The 17,945-nt window shown below is 44.4% G+C and overlaps 1 protein-coding gene across 1 annotated transcript in view; it reads left to right on the forward strand.

The window, feature by feature from the left end:
* The window catches only part of rims2b (regulating synaptic membrane exocytosis 2b), a 214,459-nt gene that overhangs the window by 73,176 nt on the left and 123,338 nt on the right, over positions 1-17,945 (forward strand). Inside the window, exons 12-14 of the mRNA XM_056298085.1 lie at positions 1,161-1,291; positions 4,227-4,398; positions 9,895-10,048. Of these exons, the coding sequence (XP_056154060.1) occupies positions 1,161-1,291; positions 4,227-4,398; positions 9,895-10,048 (457 nt within the window). The remainder of the gene's footprint in view (positions 1-1,160; positions 1,292-4,226; positions 4,399-9,894; positions 10,049-17,945) is intronic.

A 17,945-nucleotide genomic window follows, 5' to 3' on the forward strand; every position in this document is an offset into this window, starting at 1 on the left:
TCTGATTTATCCTCATGTTGGTTTGTTTTATAGTCTGATTTATCCTCATGTTAGTTTGTTTTATAGTCTGATTTATCCTCATGTTGGTTTGTTTTATAGCTGATTTATCCTCATGTTGGTTTGTTTTATAGCTGATTTATCCTCATGTTGGTTTGTTTTATAGCTGATTTATCCTCGTGTTTGTTTGTTTTATAGCTGATTTATCCTCATGTTGGTTTGTTTTATAGCTGATTTATCCTCATGTTGGTTTGTTTTATAGCTGATTTATCCTCGTGTTTGTTTGTTTTATAGCTGATTTATCCTCGTTTGTTTGTTTTATAGCTTATTTTGGTAGACAATGATCTCATATTTATTAAATTCAAGCATCTTGTGGAACTGATCAGTAGTAGGCAGAACTTTAGAGCTACCAATAGGTGAAACATTAATTGGAATTAGACACCTTGTTGACAGTTTTGACGACCAACACTTTGGACGATATGTGGTCACATTCTTGATAACGTTAGATGTTTGGTTCTGTAGGTTATTAGGTACTTTGTTACCCATTTCACCACTACCAGTGGTAGGAGTAATTATTAGATTATTGTGATTCACGCATTTAGGAGCACACAGCTAGGGAGCAATACAGCAGGGTAGGGAGACGGTCTCAGTGTTATAGACCAAGCTTACTGTGGACTCTGATTTGGACTGACAGGTTTGCAGATGGGCTAACCTGTTTACTCGCTATGGTGTTACTGGTGTAATCCCAGTGCTGTCTGTAGTGTCCAGCTTCAGAAAAGTGAAGTGTAATACTGGATTCAGACCAGTACAGACCAGCCAGGACTTTAGCAGAAGAGACACAGAGCCATGTCATGTGTTAGATGTCAGCAGCACTTCCACAAGGGGTGTTATTATTACCAGAGGGTTTTCTACCTTTTGAAAACTGTGAATGAATACAGCAATGATCTTATTCATTCACACTGATATTTCATTTATTCTATTGTTTTTATTTTCAGTCAGCTTTTCTTGTGTTGGCCATTTTCACATTTCCAGTGGTTTTAATATAAACGGTGTGTTATGGAGTTGGTGACCCCGCCCTTTGCTCTGATGCCAGGACTTTGTGTGTGTGTGTGTGTGTGTGTGTGTGTGTGTGTGTGTGTGTGTGTGTGTCTCTCTTCCTGCAGGTGAAGTTGTGGTATGACAAGGTGGGTCACCAGCTGATTGTCACAATCCTGGGAGCCAAAGGATTTTCTGCAAGAGAGGACGGGAGACCCCGCAACCCCTACGTCAAAATCTACTTCCTCCCCGACAGAAGGTAGGAAGGGTTAAGGAAACAGCTGGGAATGGTTAACAAAGGTAGGAAGGTTGGTCAGTTGGATATCTGAGCTGTGTTTTATCTGCTGCAAGAATGCTTGCAGAAAGTGGTCTGAGTAGTAGTTTGTTGGGATCTTAATGATGAAAAAAGAAAGTTTTTTCTTCAGTGACCCTTTTATCCAAGTTGACTCACAAGAGAGTCAACAACTAGCAGATGAATTAATGTAACAACTACTATAATAAACACTTGGTAATCATATCATAGTAGTACTATATGATGTAGTAGTCATAGTACATGTAATACTTTTTTGCTACTTGGAATGTAGCTGGGATATACCAAGTACTGGCGTTTCCTGTGTGAACGGGACAGCCCTGCTACAGTCACATCACATTAAAAAGAACTGGCTGCTCCATAGGCATCTCGTTCCAGGGCAGAAAAGTGTGGTGCATAAACCACTTGTCCACCTCACACAGATATTCCTGCCTCCTCTTCATGTAAAACTTGGATCGATGAACACTTTGTGAAAGCAGTGAACAAAGAAGGTGGTGGGTTCCACTATCTGAGACAGATGTTCACAAGAATAACTGGTGCCAAGATGAAGGAAGGCGTTGTTGGTCACAAATCAGACTGGTCCTCAGTGACAGGAAGGTAGAAGATCTGCTAGTGAGCCAAAGAACATAGCATGGAAGGCATTTAAGGATGTTGTTGAGAATTTTCTTGGCAACTACAGAACACCAAACTACACTGAGCTGCTTGACAACATGCTTAAAACACACAACACCATGACGTGCAACATATCATTGAAAATTCATGTTCTGCATCACACTTGGACTTCTTCCCTGCTGGTCTTGGTGCAGTCAGTGACGGACATGGTGAAAGGTTTCATCAGGGCATTGAACCCACCTCCGATACTCCTGGCCTTACTCCCCTTCCATCTTGTCTCTTGCACACACAGTATGTCTACCTTCCTTCTTTCCATCATATCAGCCAACTCTCTCCCTTTACCAGTCATAGTGCTAACATTCAAAGTTCTGACTCTCACCTCCACACTCCTACCCCTCCTCCTCTCCTGCTGACTCTGCACATGCCTCCCCCCCCCCTCTCCTTACTACAAAAGTAGTATAGTTTCCACCGGCACCCTGCTGGCCAACAGTACCTGGGTTGTTAACCCGGGCCTCGACCGATCCGGTATAGAAGTCTGAATTATGATCTGCATATTTGATTTGGCAAAAGGTTTATGGCGAATGCCCTTCCTGATGCAACCCTCCCCATTTACCCGGGTGTGGGACCGGCACTAAGAATGCACTGGCTTGTGCATCCTCAGTGGCTAAGTTATGAATGTTATAGACACATTCCTGTTTAAACTACTACTACTACTTTTGGCTGCTCCTGTTAGGGGGCGCCACAGCGGATCATCCGTTTCCATCTCTTCCTGTCTTCTGCAACTTCCTCTGTTACACCAGCCACCTGCATGTCCTCTCTCACCACCTCCATAAACCTCCTCTTTGGCCTTCCTCTTCTCCTCTTCCCTGGCAGCTCCATATTCAGCATCCTTCTCCCAGTATACCCAGCATCTCTCCTCCACACATGTCCAAACCATCTCCATCTTGCCTCTCTTGCTTTGTCTCCACACCGTCCAACCTGAGCTGTCCCTCTAATATTCTCGTTCCTAATCCTGTACTTCTTCATCACTCCCAGTGAAAATCTTATCATCTTCAACTCTGCCACCTCCAGCTCCACCTCCTGTCTTTTCATCAGTACCACTGTCTCCAAACCATACAACATAGCTGGTCTCACTACCATCTTGTAAACCTTCCCTTTAACTCTTGCTGGTACCCTTCTGTCACACATCACTCCTGACACTCTTCTCCACCCACTCCACCCTGCCTGCACTCTCTTCTTCACCTCTCTCCTGCACTCCCCATTACTTTGGACAGTTGACCCCAAGTATTTAAACTCAAATGCCTTCGTCACCTCCACTCCTTGCATCCTGACCATTCCACTGTCCTCTCTCTCATTCACGCATAGGTATTCTGTCTTGCTCCTACTGGCTTTCATTCCTCTTCTCTCCAGTGCATACCTCCACCTCTCCAGGCTCTCCTCAATCTACGCCCTACTCTCACTACACATCACAATGTCATCCACAAACATCATCGTCCATGGAGACTCCTGCCTGATCTTGTCCGTCAACCTGTCCATCACCACTGCAAAAAAGAAAGGGCTCAGAGCCGATCCTTGATGTAATCCCACCTCCACCTTGAACCCATCTGTCATTCCAACCACCCACCTCACCACTGTCACACTTCCCTCATACGTATCCTGCACCACTCCTACATACTTCTCTGCAACTCCCAACTTCCTCCTCCTGACACCTCCTCTCTCGGCACCCTGTCGTATGCTTTCTCTAAATCTACAAAGACACAATGTACCTCCTTCTGGTCTTCTCTATACTTCTCCATCAACATTCTCAAAGCAAACATCACATCTGTGGTGCTCTTTCCTGGCATGAAACCATACTGCTGCTCGCTGATCATCACCTCTCCTCTTAACCTAGCTTCTATTACTCTTTCCCAAATCTTCATGCTGCTGCTGATCATCACCTCTCCTCCTCTTAACCTAGCTTCTGTTACTCTTTCCCATATCTTCATGCTGTGGCTGATCAACTTTACACCTCTGTAGTTGTTACAGCTCTACACATCACCCTTGTTCTTTAAAATCAGTACCAGTATGCTTCTTCTCCACTCCTCAGACACATTCCTGTTTAAACAGTTTTTATTAATGATTTAATAAGAGGAATTTTTTTTACCAGAAAATACTGTAGTATGTATGTATGTACTGTCTGTCTGTCTGTCTGTCTGTCTGTCTGTCTGTCTGTCTGTCTGTCTGTCTGTCTGTCTGTCTATCTTTATTGTGTCTTCATGGTTTAATATTGCAGTGACAAGAGCAAGCGGAGAACAAAGACAGTGAAGAAATCAGTGGAGCCCAAATGGAACCAGACCTTCATGTACTCACCAGTCCACCGCCGCGAGTTCAGAGAGAGAATGTTAGAACTGACTGTATGGGACCAGGCCCGGGTCCAAGAGGAGGAGAGCCAGTTCCTAGGAGAGGTACACACACACACACACACACACACACACACACACACACACACACACACACACACACACACACACACACACACACACACACACGGTGTTCATGTGATGATCAGAATCAGGAATCAGGAACACTTTATTTGTCGTTTCGTTTCATGTACTTATGTACATGAAATGAAACGACATATCGTTTCCCCCAGCCAACAGCAGTGCAACACAAAGACAAAAACACTTATCCAAAAACTACAAGAACACACATTTCCAAACTAAACAACAACAAAAAGTCACTGTCCAGGAGAACGAACACCAGCCAGGATGACTGTTGGAACTGCCAGTCTGCATGGGCTAGCAGTTAGCTTAGCCTGCCCCACCTCCGCCTCCTGTCAGACCGCCCTCGGTGTTACCTCTTCGGGCACAGCTCCAGGCAGGGCCCACAGAATGCAGCAGACCAGGCCCTCCCAGCTGATCCAGCGCCAGCTCTTCCAGCCATCAAACGAAGACAAAACTTAGACACAGACATGGACAAAGACACTGTATGGACGGTACTGGATGAGGCTGCTGCAAACGTGAATTTGCGCTGCCATCTTCCCACACTGGAAGTGGAAATAATGACAATGATCATGTGTTCTACAAAGCCGTTTCTTTCCTCTGGGGGTAGGGTTTGTGGTTAGGGTTCTGAGAGGGGAGGTTGTGACGTGTCAGTTTTACTCGATGTCAACCATTGAAGGGCCATAGCTACAAACAGGTATCTGGTGCACTTCAACCCTGGCATAGGGGGCGGCTGTCCTTTCTGCTTGCAGACAGAAACAATACAGGTGTGTGGGAAGATGTTTTAAGTAGGGGGCTGCCAACTAAAATGAAAAGTATTATGGCGAGCCGGCGTGGAAGACTGAGTCGAGAGGCAGAGATCTCTTTTTAATCACAACTCCTGTGCCCCATACACTGCATGACCCCGGAAGTGCTCTTTTATTCACACCGGCCAGAACGGACAACAATATAATGAGTCCCCTCCCCCCATGTCCCAAATGGCGACATCAGTCCCAGTCTTACAGTCAGTTAGTCAGTAAACGGTCTCCTACTTAGTCTGAGTCGAACCCCCAAAACAACAACACAAGAATAACCACAACATGAAGACCACATCATTAAAACACAATTTTAAATCTAACATTAACAGTCCCATCAGCCATTGTGCTCCCCCAGCGCAGAACCACCGACAGTCAGAGCGACTGCCTCCCTGGTCGCTACAGTATGATGTCATAGTTTCGTTTGTAAGGTACGTGTGTAGCATATGTGGAATGAAGTGTTTACACGCTTTATTATTTTTTTTTCTAAATGTATTTCTAGTTTTTCCCCTTATCCCACCCGATTAACCCAACGGCATATGGCCGGAACTCTTGTGGAATAACTCCCCTGGCTCACATTTCCACAGGAAGGAGATAGGCGTAACACCAGCTTCCTTCAAACTCGTGTCGGCTGCTCTCGCTATTTTACACACTGAGGCCTCCTCGCATGGATTGCGTCACCTTCAGGCCGCGAAGGAGGCGTAGGGAGAACGCTTTCAGTTGCTTGACTGCAGGCACCCGGGTGGGCCAGAGGGGTCGCTGGAGAACGACGAGTCCCCGAACACTACACCGATCTACACCCACTATCCCTCGGGTAAGGGTGGCCTAATGAATGCTGAGAGGGACTGTGGCTCCAGGGAAACAGTGTGCAGCTGCGTTAACGACATGGATGTTCCTGATTATGGAGTCCCCTACTATTAATGTAGTTGGGGAGAAGAGGGGACGAGGAGCTGATGGCTGTGGGTTCTCAGGGCTGGAGAGAGTATCATCTGTTTCCGCAGGCTGTGTTAATGTCGCTGGCTGATGATGGAGTGTCAGGGCTGGCAATTGTTGTGACGAGGTAGCGACAACAGATCTGCGAGAGGGATTCCCTGCCGACTCAGGACAAGGAAGACTTCCATTTCTGAGCACGGCCTCTCTCACTGTAGGAATTATATTCCCTTCTCGAACAGCAAAGACCACAAAAACCGGATTATAAAACGAAGCTTCTTTATATGAAAATGGTTGCAGACATACATTCGACAAAGCTAATGGTAACGTTTTTCTTGCTAATCTCTGAGTGCACTGCTCTCGCACGAGTCTCGACTGTCAACCGAATCAACTTCCTGTTTCCTTGTCGCTAAGCCTGCTGGGAGTTTGAGTTTTACATTAAGAAATACAGTAGGCTTTTCTAATATGAACTGTGCGATCTGAACATTCGATCTATTCTTTTTAACATCACAAATAATATTTCTGTAATCATGTATCACATATAGTAATCAATCATATCTCTAATCATGTATTCAATAGAATAATCAATCAATCAAATAAACAATATAATTCAGTTGTTTTCATGAACTAATTATTGAACTACTATTCAACTCAATCATGTGACCAAATAAGTCACAACACTCACAGTCTTACAATGGGAAGTCATTGGCCGGGACGAGGGCCGATGACTTGGCTTTGCAGTAGAGTGGCGGGCCAGCTGAACAGTGCTAGCCACAGGAGGTGTGGGGGCTGTAGTATCAGGTGCATCGGCTGGGTTGACCAGGGTGTCGTCAGACAGTGTCGCGTAGCGGTTGGAGAGCCTTAGACAATGGGGAGAGGCACCTCCGTCTGAGTCTCTCTTATGACCGCGAACAGAGCCGGCCCAAGGCTTTATGGGCCCTAAGCAGAATTTGATTTGCCCCCCCCCCACGCCTCACCCATCTCCCGTAACCTTTGTTTCTATTCATTACAGAAAAAGTAGCCTAATCAGCAACAAGTTATTTCACACAGAAGAAAAATCTTGACAGTCTAACAATATGTTGCATTATAATATGTTGAAAACTATCAAGGACGTGATTCAAACACGAAGACCAACTCTGTTATCTAGACCAGGGATAGGCAACATGGTCCAGAAAGGTCCGGTGTGGGTGCAGGTCTTTGTTCCAACCAAGCAGTTACACACCTGATTCTATTAGTCAACCAATAGTCTTTGTAAGGACCTTGATTTGTAGACTCCGGTGTGTAACTCCTTGGTTGGAACAAAGACCTGCACCCACACCGGACCTTTCTGGACCATGTTGCCTATCCCTGCTCTAGACTTTTAACTGACTAGCGAGCTAACAGTCAGTTACCAACCATAATGCCTTCTTTGGTCATTATCTGCTCACCGACTAAGGTCTGTCACTGGTCTGCCCTGCAGTTTAATGAGGAGTCTCATTATCTGCTCACCGACTAAGGTCTGTCACTGGTCTGCCCTATGTCAGGAGTCTCATTATCTGCTCACCGACTAAGGTCTGTCACTGGTCTACCCTATGTCAGGAGACGAATTATCTGCTCACCGACTAAGGTCTGTCACTGGTCTGCCCTATGTCAGGAGTCTCATTATCTGCTCACCGACTAAGGTCTGTCACTGGTCTGCCCTATGTCAGGAGTCTCATTATCTGCTCACCGAGTAAGGTCTGTCACTGGTCTGCCCTATGTCAGGAGTCTCATTATCTGCTCACCGACTAAGGTCTGTCACTGGTCTGCCCTATGTCAGGAGTCTCATTATCTGCTCACCGACTAAGGTCTGTCACTTGTCTGCCCTATGTCAGGAGACTAATTATCTGCTCACCGACTAAGGTCTGTCACTGGTCTGCCCTATGTCAGGAGTCTCATTATCTGCTCACCGACTAAGGTCTGTCACTGGTCTGCCCTATGTCAGGAGTCTCATTATCTGTACACCGACTAAGGTCTGTCACTGGTCTGCCCTGTCAGGAGACTAATTATCTGCTCACCGACTAAGGTCTGTCACTGGTCTGCCCTATGTCAGGAGTCTCATTATCTGCTCACCGACTAAGGTCTGTCACTGGTCTGCCCTATGCCAGGAGTCTCATTATCTGTACACCGACTAAGGTCTGTCACTGGTCTGCCCTATGTCAGGAGTCTCATTATCTGCTCACCGCCTAAGGTCTGTCACTGGTCTGCCCTATGTCAGGAGTCTCATTATCTGCTCACCGACTAAGGTCTGTCACTGGTCTGCCCTATGTCAGGAGTCTCATTATCTGCTCACCGACTAAGGTCTGTCACTGGTCTGCCCTATGCCAGGAGTCTCATTATCTGTACACCGACTAAGGTCTGTCACTGGTCTGCCCTATGTCAGGAGTCTCATTATCTGCTCACCGACTAAGGTCTGTCACTGGTCTGCCCTATGCCAGGAGTCTCATTATCTGTACACCGACTAAGGTCTGTCACTGGTCTGCCCTATGCCAGGAGTCTCATTATCTGCTCACCGACTAAGGTCTGTCACTGGTCTGCCCTATGTCAGGAGTCTCATTATCTGTACACCGACTAAGGTCTGTCACTGGTCTGCTTACTGTCAGGAGTCTCATTATCTGTACACCGACTAAGGTCTGTCACTGGTCTGCCCTATGTCAGGAGTCTCATTATCTGCTCACCGACTAAGGTCTGTCACTGGTCTGCCCTATGTCAGGAGTCTCATTATCTGTACACCGACTAAGGTCTGTCACTGGTCTGCTTACTGTCAGGAGTCTCATTATCTGTACACCGACTAAGGTCTGTCACTGGTCTGCCCTATGTCAGGAGTCTCATTATCTGCTCACCGACTAAGGTCTGTCACTGGTCTGCCCTATGTCAGGAGTCTCATTATCTGCACATGGACTAAGGTCTGTCACTGGTCTGCCCTATGTCAGGAGTCTCATTATCTGCTCACCGACTAAGGTCTGTCACTGGTCTGCCCTATGTCAGGAGTCTCATTATCTGCACATGGACTAAGGTCTGTCACTGGTCTGCCCTATGTCAGGAGTCTCATTATCTGCTCACCGACTAAGGTCTGTCACTGGTCTGCCCTATGTCAGGAGTCTCATTATCTGCACACCGACTAAGGTCTGTCACTGGTCTGCCCTATGTCAGGAGTCTCATTATCTGCACATGGACTAAGGTCTGTCACTGGTCTGCGCCTTGTCAGGAGTCTGAAACGGCCCATGTCGCATCTTTTTGTAATACACGTGTGAATAAGTTCATCGTTGTGAATCACATTTGGGTGGCCTTACGCACAGGAAATGGGGAGCGACTGGACAGGAAACGGCTTGTGTTTGTTGTAACAGGTGTCTGACGTTCAGATCTGACCAGGAATGTAAAGCACTTAGAGTGGCTGTTGCAGCGAGAAAAGCGCTGTATAGAATGCAACTTGATTGATTGATTGAAGTTGTTTGACTTGATATGTTAGTTTTCAGAAGACTCCCAACAGACACATGAGGAAAACATATGGAGGACCCAGATCTCTTCCTCTTCCTCTCACCCATCTTTTGACAATGAAATAACAGCAAAGCTTGAATGTGCTCTGAGTTTTTTTTGCTCCTTCACTTACCAGGAGATATGTGGCTCATGAGCAAACACACCGGTTGATTTTGTGTGTGTGTGTGTGTGTGTGTGTGTGTGTGTGTGTGTGTGTGTGTGTGTGTGTGTGTGTGTATAGATTCTAATTGAACTGGAAACAGCATTACTGGATGACCAGCCCCACTGGTACAAACTGCAGACACACGACCTGTCTTCCCTTCCTTTACCAAACCCCTCCCCCTACCTGCAGAGACGGGTACTGCAAGGAGACAGCCCAGCACGCAGACTGCAGAGTAAGACACACACACACACACACACACACACACACACACACACACAAAACACGCATAACACGCACATGTACACACCCTCACAATCGCGTACACGAGGGGAACCATCAGGCTCCTCCAGTTATTCTAAAAAAATAATATCTAAACAATCCAAGGTTCTGGATCCGCGGTGGTGTAGCGGTCTAAGCGTCGGCCGTCGGCTTTGTGTCGATGCAGTTGCCCACTGCGGACCGGGGTTCGCGCCCCAGTCTCATCAGGTCCGACTATGGCCGGACTCGATGAAGCAGCAATCATTGGCAGCGCCCTCTACGGGAGGGGGGCGGAGTCGGCTTGTGTTCGTCACGTGAATGGGTGTGGGTGTGGGTGGAGAGCAGTGGTTCGGCCTGGATTCGCCTTGTCACGGGAGTGGCGAGGCGTCTCCTTCCAGACTGCCGGCCGGAGAGATGCAGTTGGCGAACGCATGCGGTACGAGGGTGGGTGTTTGAAGTAGAATAGGGATCGATTGGCCACTAAATTGGGAGAAAAGGGGGAAAAAATCAGAAATAAATTTATTTTAAAAAAATCACAAGTTCTAATTTTACTTTATGAATTCATAGTTTATCAATCCACATCTGAACAAAATGTTTCTGAGGAAATAAATCCTTCAAACGTGCCTATTCAGTTTGTGTTGGAATGTGAAGTTAAATGAAAGAAATTATTTTGTCTCCCTATCAGAACGTTGTGCCTCAGCAGTTGCTAGGCAGATAAGCTGTGCTTCCAGCGCTATGATTAGTGGTTCAGCTATAATTTTAGATACACTACCGTTCAAAAGTTTGGGATCACCCAAACAATTTTGTGTTTTCCATGAAAAGTCACACTTATTCACCACCATATGTTGTGAAATGAATAGAAAATAGAGTCAAGACATTGACAAGGTTAGAAATAATGATTTGTATTTGAAATAAGATTTTTTTTACATCAAACTTTGCTTTCGTCAAAGAATCCTCCATTTGCAGCAATTACAGCATTGCAGACCTTTGGCATTCTAGCTGTTAATTTGTTGAGGTAATCTGGAGAAATTGCACCCCACGCTTCCAGAAGCAGCTCCCACAAGTTGGATTGGTTGGATGGGCACTTCTTTGAGCAGATTGAGTTTCTGGAGCATCACATTTGTGGGGTCAATTAAACGTTCAAAATGGCCAGAAAAAGAGAACTTTCATCTGAAACTCGACAGTCTATTCTTGTTCTTAGAAATGAAGGCTATTCCATGCGAGAAATTGCTAAGAAATTGAAGATTTCCTACACCGGTGTGTACTACTCCCTTCAGAGGACAGCACAAACAGGCTCTAACCAGAGTAGAAAAAGAAGTGGGAGGCCGCGTTGCACAACTGAGCAAGAAGATAAGTACATTAGAGTCTCTAGTTTGAGAAACAGACGCCTCACAGGTCCCCAACTGGCATCTTCATTAAATAGTACCTGTTAGAGCCTGTTTGTGCTGTCCTCTGAAGGGAGTAGTACACGTTACAATACCCCCCTCCTTCGGGAAACACTTCCGATAGCCTCACGGTCCTTCACGATCTCACCATCCCACTTCTGACACCAATGTGGCGAATTCGGTGGGCAGCCCGGCCGGACCGTCACAGCCGGGACGCGAACTCAGATTTCCCGCACCGCGGGCGACAACGTTACCCAGTCGACTAAAGGGTCCGACCCGTTAACTTATTCGTGTACGTTACACTACCTCCCCAACATGACGTAACATAACGTAGTCTCCATGGACGATGATGGTGGCCACAGCCGGCTGTGGTGGCGGTCCCCTCCATCCTTCCCGAAGGAGGGGGGGTAGTGTAACGTACATGGATAGATAGGCTCGCTAGCCCTTGGCAAACGGGCCGGACCTTTTGGCCGACTGGTTAACGTTGTCGCCCGCGGTGCGGAAAATCCGAGTTCGCGTCCCAGCTGTGACGGTCCGGCCGAGCTGCCCCCCGAATTCGCTACCATACGCGAACCCGTGTCTCCCACTCCGCAAGCGACAACGTTAACCAGTCGACTAAAGGGTCCGACCCGTTAGTCAAGGACCAACGTGTCTGCTTATCCATGCGCGTTGCAATACGTTAGTTAGTTAGCTCGCACTCACTTGAATACATGCATGCAATAAGGTTTAGCAACGGTGGTTTGTAACCAGAGAAATCTAATACTGGCATTAATACTGACGGCGAAATATACATTCGCCTAAGAAGCCACAGGTTAGACGTATTCACTTGTATTCATGTGTCACGACGACTTATTAGCCTACTTAGCAAATTACGCTACCGATATGTTATGTACGAAGCCTGCCTGTGTAGCCCGCCAGCTAGCGGCACAAGGAGTGTTGCGCTTCCTCTTTCTCCGCGCTATTATTACGTCACTTCTGCTTCCGCACACCGTCCTGCTCCGGATATGGTAACCAGCGGGCGGGGACACAAACTGGAGCCAAGATGGCGCCGTGACCCCTAGACGCTCTTCAAAACGTGCCTGCGAACCGAGGTATTTGTGATAAATTTTATCACATTTTAACAACTCAGTAACTTTCTCTAATATACGCATATTAATTGTGTGTGATCCAGTGTAAACAAAAGACGCAATATCTACTTGTATTCATGGGTAAAGAAGACGGGAAAAGACAAAACATGGAAGAACAGACGCGGACCTCTTTAAACGGTAACGTTAGCTTTAGCAGTAAAAACGTGACCACTGACCCTTTCTCAGCTACGCTGCCGCCCACTCCAAGTGAGAATCCCCCTCCCAGTCAAGTACAGATATTCTCAGCTCCATCTTTGAAAAACTATCTATAATCGAAAAAAACAAACAAACAAAAAACAACAACAACGGACGCCACCTCGAAGTCAATGGAAACTCTCGACTACAGTGCAGCAACTCGTCAGTTACCCATCAAATTGTCAGCAGGCTCTCTTAGCGTGGAAACTGCTATGCCCCCCTCCGCCCAAACCCTCTTGTGGAACGATGAAGACGTTACTATTAAGAAAAATCTATACGTTTCTCTTCGTGGCATGAAAAGGGAATCTCTTAAGTAACGGATTTATTTGACAAAAACGGGAATATACTTGTATATTATACGTTTTTAGAAACATCAGTTCCCTGTACATGCTAGAGAATTTAATTCCATATATAAGGCTGTTCCTGCAGGAATTATTCAGCTAGTAAGATCTCACCTAGTATGCTTTGGAAACGACAATAGGTTGGAATCAAATGTAGTTTTAGAAGGATGTACCTTACTTGATAAAAAAATGCAATAGTAGATTTATTAGAAATGTATTTCACTCAAAAAACAAGATATCTTCCAGAGGGAATCAGAGTCAGAATCAGAATACTTTATTCATCCCCGAGGGGAAATTGGGTTCTATTGTAGACACTCACGTTCTAATAACTAAAAACTAACAAGATACAAGATAAGAAAATAGAAACAGAAATAAATGGAAATAAAGCTAAAATAAGAAATAGAAATAAGAACAAAATATATCAACAAGCATGGTGCACATAACAGCCTATCTATACTGCACTACCGCAGCACACAACAAGCAGCACAACAAAACCTGACAGGCCAATCCAGTGACCATTAACTCAGAATGTCTGACAGTCTGAGTCTGAGAGAGGAGTTGTAAAGTTTGATGGCCACGGGCAGGAATGACCTCCTGTGGTGCTTTTTGGCAGAATGAGTTCTTTTGGAATGCTTTAATTCCGGACATAGATTGGAAAAAAGCCTGGTTATTACCATATAAATTCTGTATCCCTAATAAATCCAAAGAGATTCACTTAAATTCTACATAAACTATACCCATGTAACAAATTACTAGCTAAATACTTAGATTTGGAAGATGTAATTTTTGTGGGAAAGATGAGGAAACTATTTCACATGTATTTCATGAATGCGAATTTATTCAAGCTTTTTGGCATGGCTTTAATCAGCACTTCAGTTTTTTTCTGAAGGAAATTAATGTATTTACAATGAAAAATGTAATCTGCTACTTTACCCATGAGAACCATTCGATTGAATATGTTATTAATGTCTTTATTCTGTGTGGCAAGTTTTTTTTATACATGAAAACAGATACCGGAAATCTATTCCAAAATTTAATGTATTTTTGATTGAATTAAATTATCTTATTAAATCATTAAAAATCGTAAATAACAAAAACAATGAGCTATCCCTGAAACATTACGAGTCTTTTGGCATAATAACCTCTGACCCTTGTTATTTAAAATTTTTTTCTCATCTCCCTTTTTTTTCTTCTTCATATATATATATACACTACCGCTCAAAAGTTTGGGATCACATTGAAATGTCCATATTTTTGAAGGAAAAGCACTGTACTTTTCAATGAATATAACTTTAAACTAGTCTTAACTTTAAAGAAATACACTCTATACATTGCTAATGTGGTAAATGACTATTCTAGCTGGAAATGTCTGGTTTTTGGTGCAATATCTACATAGGTGTATAGAGGCCCATTTCAAGCAACTATCACTCCAGTGGTTCTAATGGTACAATGTGTTTGCTCATTGGCTCAGAAGGCTAATTGATGATTAGAAAACCCTTGTGCAATCATGTTCACACATCTGAAAACAGTTTAGCTCGTTACAGAAGCTACAAAACTGACCTTCCTTTGAGCAGATTGAGTTTCTGGAGCATCACATTTGTGGGGTCAATTAAACGCTCAAAATGGCCAGAAAAAGAGAACTTTCATCTGAAACTCGACAGTCTATTCTTGTTCTTAGAAATGAAGGCTATTCCATGCGAGAAATTGCTAAGAAATTGAAGATTTCCTACACCGGTGTGTACTACTCCCTTCAGAGGACAGCACAAACAGGCTCTAACCAGAGTAGAAAAAGAAGTGGGAGGCCGCATTGCACAACTGAGCAAGAAGATAAGTACATTAGAGTCTCTAGTTTGAGAAACAGACGCCTCACAGGTCCCCAACTGGCATCTTCATTAAATAGTACCCGCAAAACACCAGTGTCAACATCTACAGTGAAGAGGCGGCTGCGGGATTCTGGGCTTCAGGGCAGAGTGGCAAAGAAAAAGCCATATCTGAGACTGACCAATAAAAGAAAAAGATTAAGATGGGCAAAAGAACACAGACATTGGACAGAGGAAGACTGGAAAAAAGTGTTGTGGACGGATGAATCCAAGTTTGAGGTGTTTGGATCACAAAGAAGAACGTTTGTGAGACACAGAACAAATGAAAAGATGCTGGAAGAATGCCTGACGTCATCTGTTAAGCATGGTGGAGGTAATGTGATGGTCTGGGGTTGCTTTGGTGCTGGTAAGGTGGGAGATTTGTACAGGGTAAAAGGGATTCTGAATAAGGAAGGCTATCACTCCATTTTGCAACGCCATGCCATACCCAGTGGACAGCGCTTGATTGGAGCCAATTTCATCCTACAACAGGACAATGACCCTAAACACACCTCCAAATTGTGCAAGAATTATTTAGAGCAGAAGCAGGCAGCTGGTATTCTATCGGTAATGGAGTGGCCAGCGCAGTCACCAGATCTGAACCCCATTGAGCTGTTGTGGGAGCAGCTTGACCGTATGGTACGCAAGAAGTGCCCATCCAACCAATCCAACTTGTGGGAGCTGCTTCTGGAAGCGTGGGGTGCAATTTCTCCAGATTACCTCAACAAATTAACAGCTAGAATGCCAAAGGTCTGCAATGCTGTAATTGCTGCAAATGGAGGATTCTTTGACGAAAGCAAAGTTTGATGTAAAAAAAATCTTATTTCAAATACAAATAATTATTTCTAACCTTGTCAATGTCTTGACTCTATTTTCTATTCATTTCACAACATATGGTGGTGAATAAGTGTGACTTTTCATGGAAAACACAAAATTGTTTGGGTGATCCCAAACTTTTGAACGGTAGTGTATATATATATATATATTTTTTTTTTTACTTTGTTTATTAAGTTTTACATGAAAATACAAGTGTGCCACCAGTGCATTACAATTTTTTTTATCCAAAACAGGTATAAATATATATGTATATGTACATATACGATAAACTTCTCTATTATCAAAATACTGTAAAAAAGTGACAATCAAAAATGTTATACACAAAAACAGCATTACTGCCTCAGAAAATAAACTGAAAATAACAATAAAAAAGGAAAAAACAAAAAAAATTAAAACTAAAACTAAAAAGCAGCCAAAAGAGAGGAGGGGGGAAAAAAAACCCAAAAACAAAACATCAGTCAGCAAACAGTGGTGTCCCTACTAGACAATACTGTAACGCGCACGGACAAGCAGACACGCCGGCCCCCGACCAACAGGCCGGACCCCCCAGCTGACCGGCCAATGCTGCCGCCCGCGGAGCGGGAGACACGGGCCAGCGCCCCGACTAAAGGGCCCGACCCACCAGCCAAGGACCAACGCGTCCACCCACCCACGCACGCCACAATACATTGGTATAACAGCAGTTAAACTGCACCCAGCCCCGCATCAGTAGCACTGTAAACCATAAAAAAGTTTATCAGTCCGGGAAGTTTTTCTAATTTGAGAAAATAGAGAACGTCTCGAGCCCAGTGAAAATAAGAAGGTGACACCTGTGTCTTCCATTTAATTACTATTAGTCTCCTTGCCAAGAAAGTGGTAAAGCCAGGAGGTCTTTTTTAACTGCAGAGATAGTTGGTAACATAGGAAAGACTCCAAATAATGCACCAAAAGCGTCAGGTTCAACTTTTCCCCACTTATTACAGGAATTATATTAAAAACTTCTGTCCAATATTTATGCAAAGATGGGCAAAGCCAGAGCATATGTATAAGATCCGCAGGTGAATGCTGGCATCTGTTGCATGCAGGGGACACCCCATCATAGAACTTTGACAAACGGGCATTAGTATAATAAGTGCGATGAACCAATTTACACTGAATAAGGCTATGCCTCGCGCAAATAGAGGATTTATGAACTCGTTTTAAAATCTCCGCCCAAATTTCCTCTGATATTGCCTCCCCTAAATCCTTCTCCCATAACATCTTAATGGAATTTAAGGAGTTTGGACATAAAAGATAAATGTGGTTATAAATATATGAGATGGAGCCTTTTAAGGTTGGGATTGGTGTCAGGAAACTATCTAGAACAGAATCATTAGGTAGGTGGGGAAATATAGGAAACATATTATGAGCAAAGCTCCGGACCTGCAGATGTCTGAAAAAAATGATGCTTAGGAAGTGAAAATTTGTCTGACAATTGCTGAAAATAGGCAAAAACATTATCAATATACAAGTCTTTAAAGGTGTTGATGCCAAGCCTTTCCCACCGTAAAAAGACACTATCCATCAGGGAAGGAGGGAAAACATGATTGGCGGCTAGTGGAGCATAGGTAGAAAAAGTCTGTAGGCCAAAGAAGCGCTTAAACTGAACCCAGATTCTAAGAGATGTTTTAAGAATTACATTCTTAGTATATGGAGATGTGGAGGAATGGATAGGGGAGTGTAGCAAAGCTTTTAACGACGCAGGTTTAGCCGAATTGGATTCTATGATAAGCCATGCAGGAGGGGGTTGAGAGGCCTCAAGTTGAAGCCAGGATTTAAAAATTCTTATATTGGAAGCCCAATAATAAAATCTAAAGTTAGGCAGTGCCATGCCACCGAGCAGTTTAGGCCTTTGTATATATTGCTTACGCATTCTAGGAACTTTCTTATTCCATACAAACTCCAGGATCATGCTGTCCACTTTGTGGAAAAACGTCTGAGGAGGTATACATTGAAATAGATAGGAAAAGCGTGGGAGAATATTCATTTTGGCCGTATTGACTCGTGCAATAAAGAAAGATTAAGAACGGGCCAGCGATCCAAATCCCCTTTAATTAGGATCAGCAAAGGGGGTAAAATTTGCTTTATAAAGATCCTCCATTTTTTGCG

The sequence above is a fragment of the Lampris incognitus genome, chromosome 18, assembly GCF_029633865.1.
Source record: "Lampris incognitus isolate fLamInc1 chromosome 18, fLamInc1.hap2, whole genome shotgun sequence".
NCBI lineage: Eukaryota > Metazoa > Chordata > Actinopteri > Lampriformes > Lampridae > Lampris > Lampris incognitus.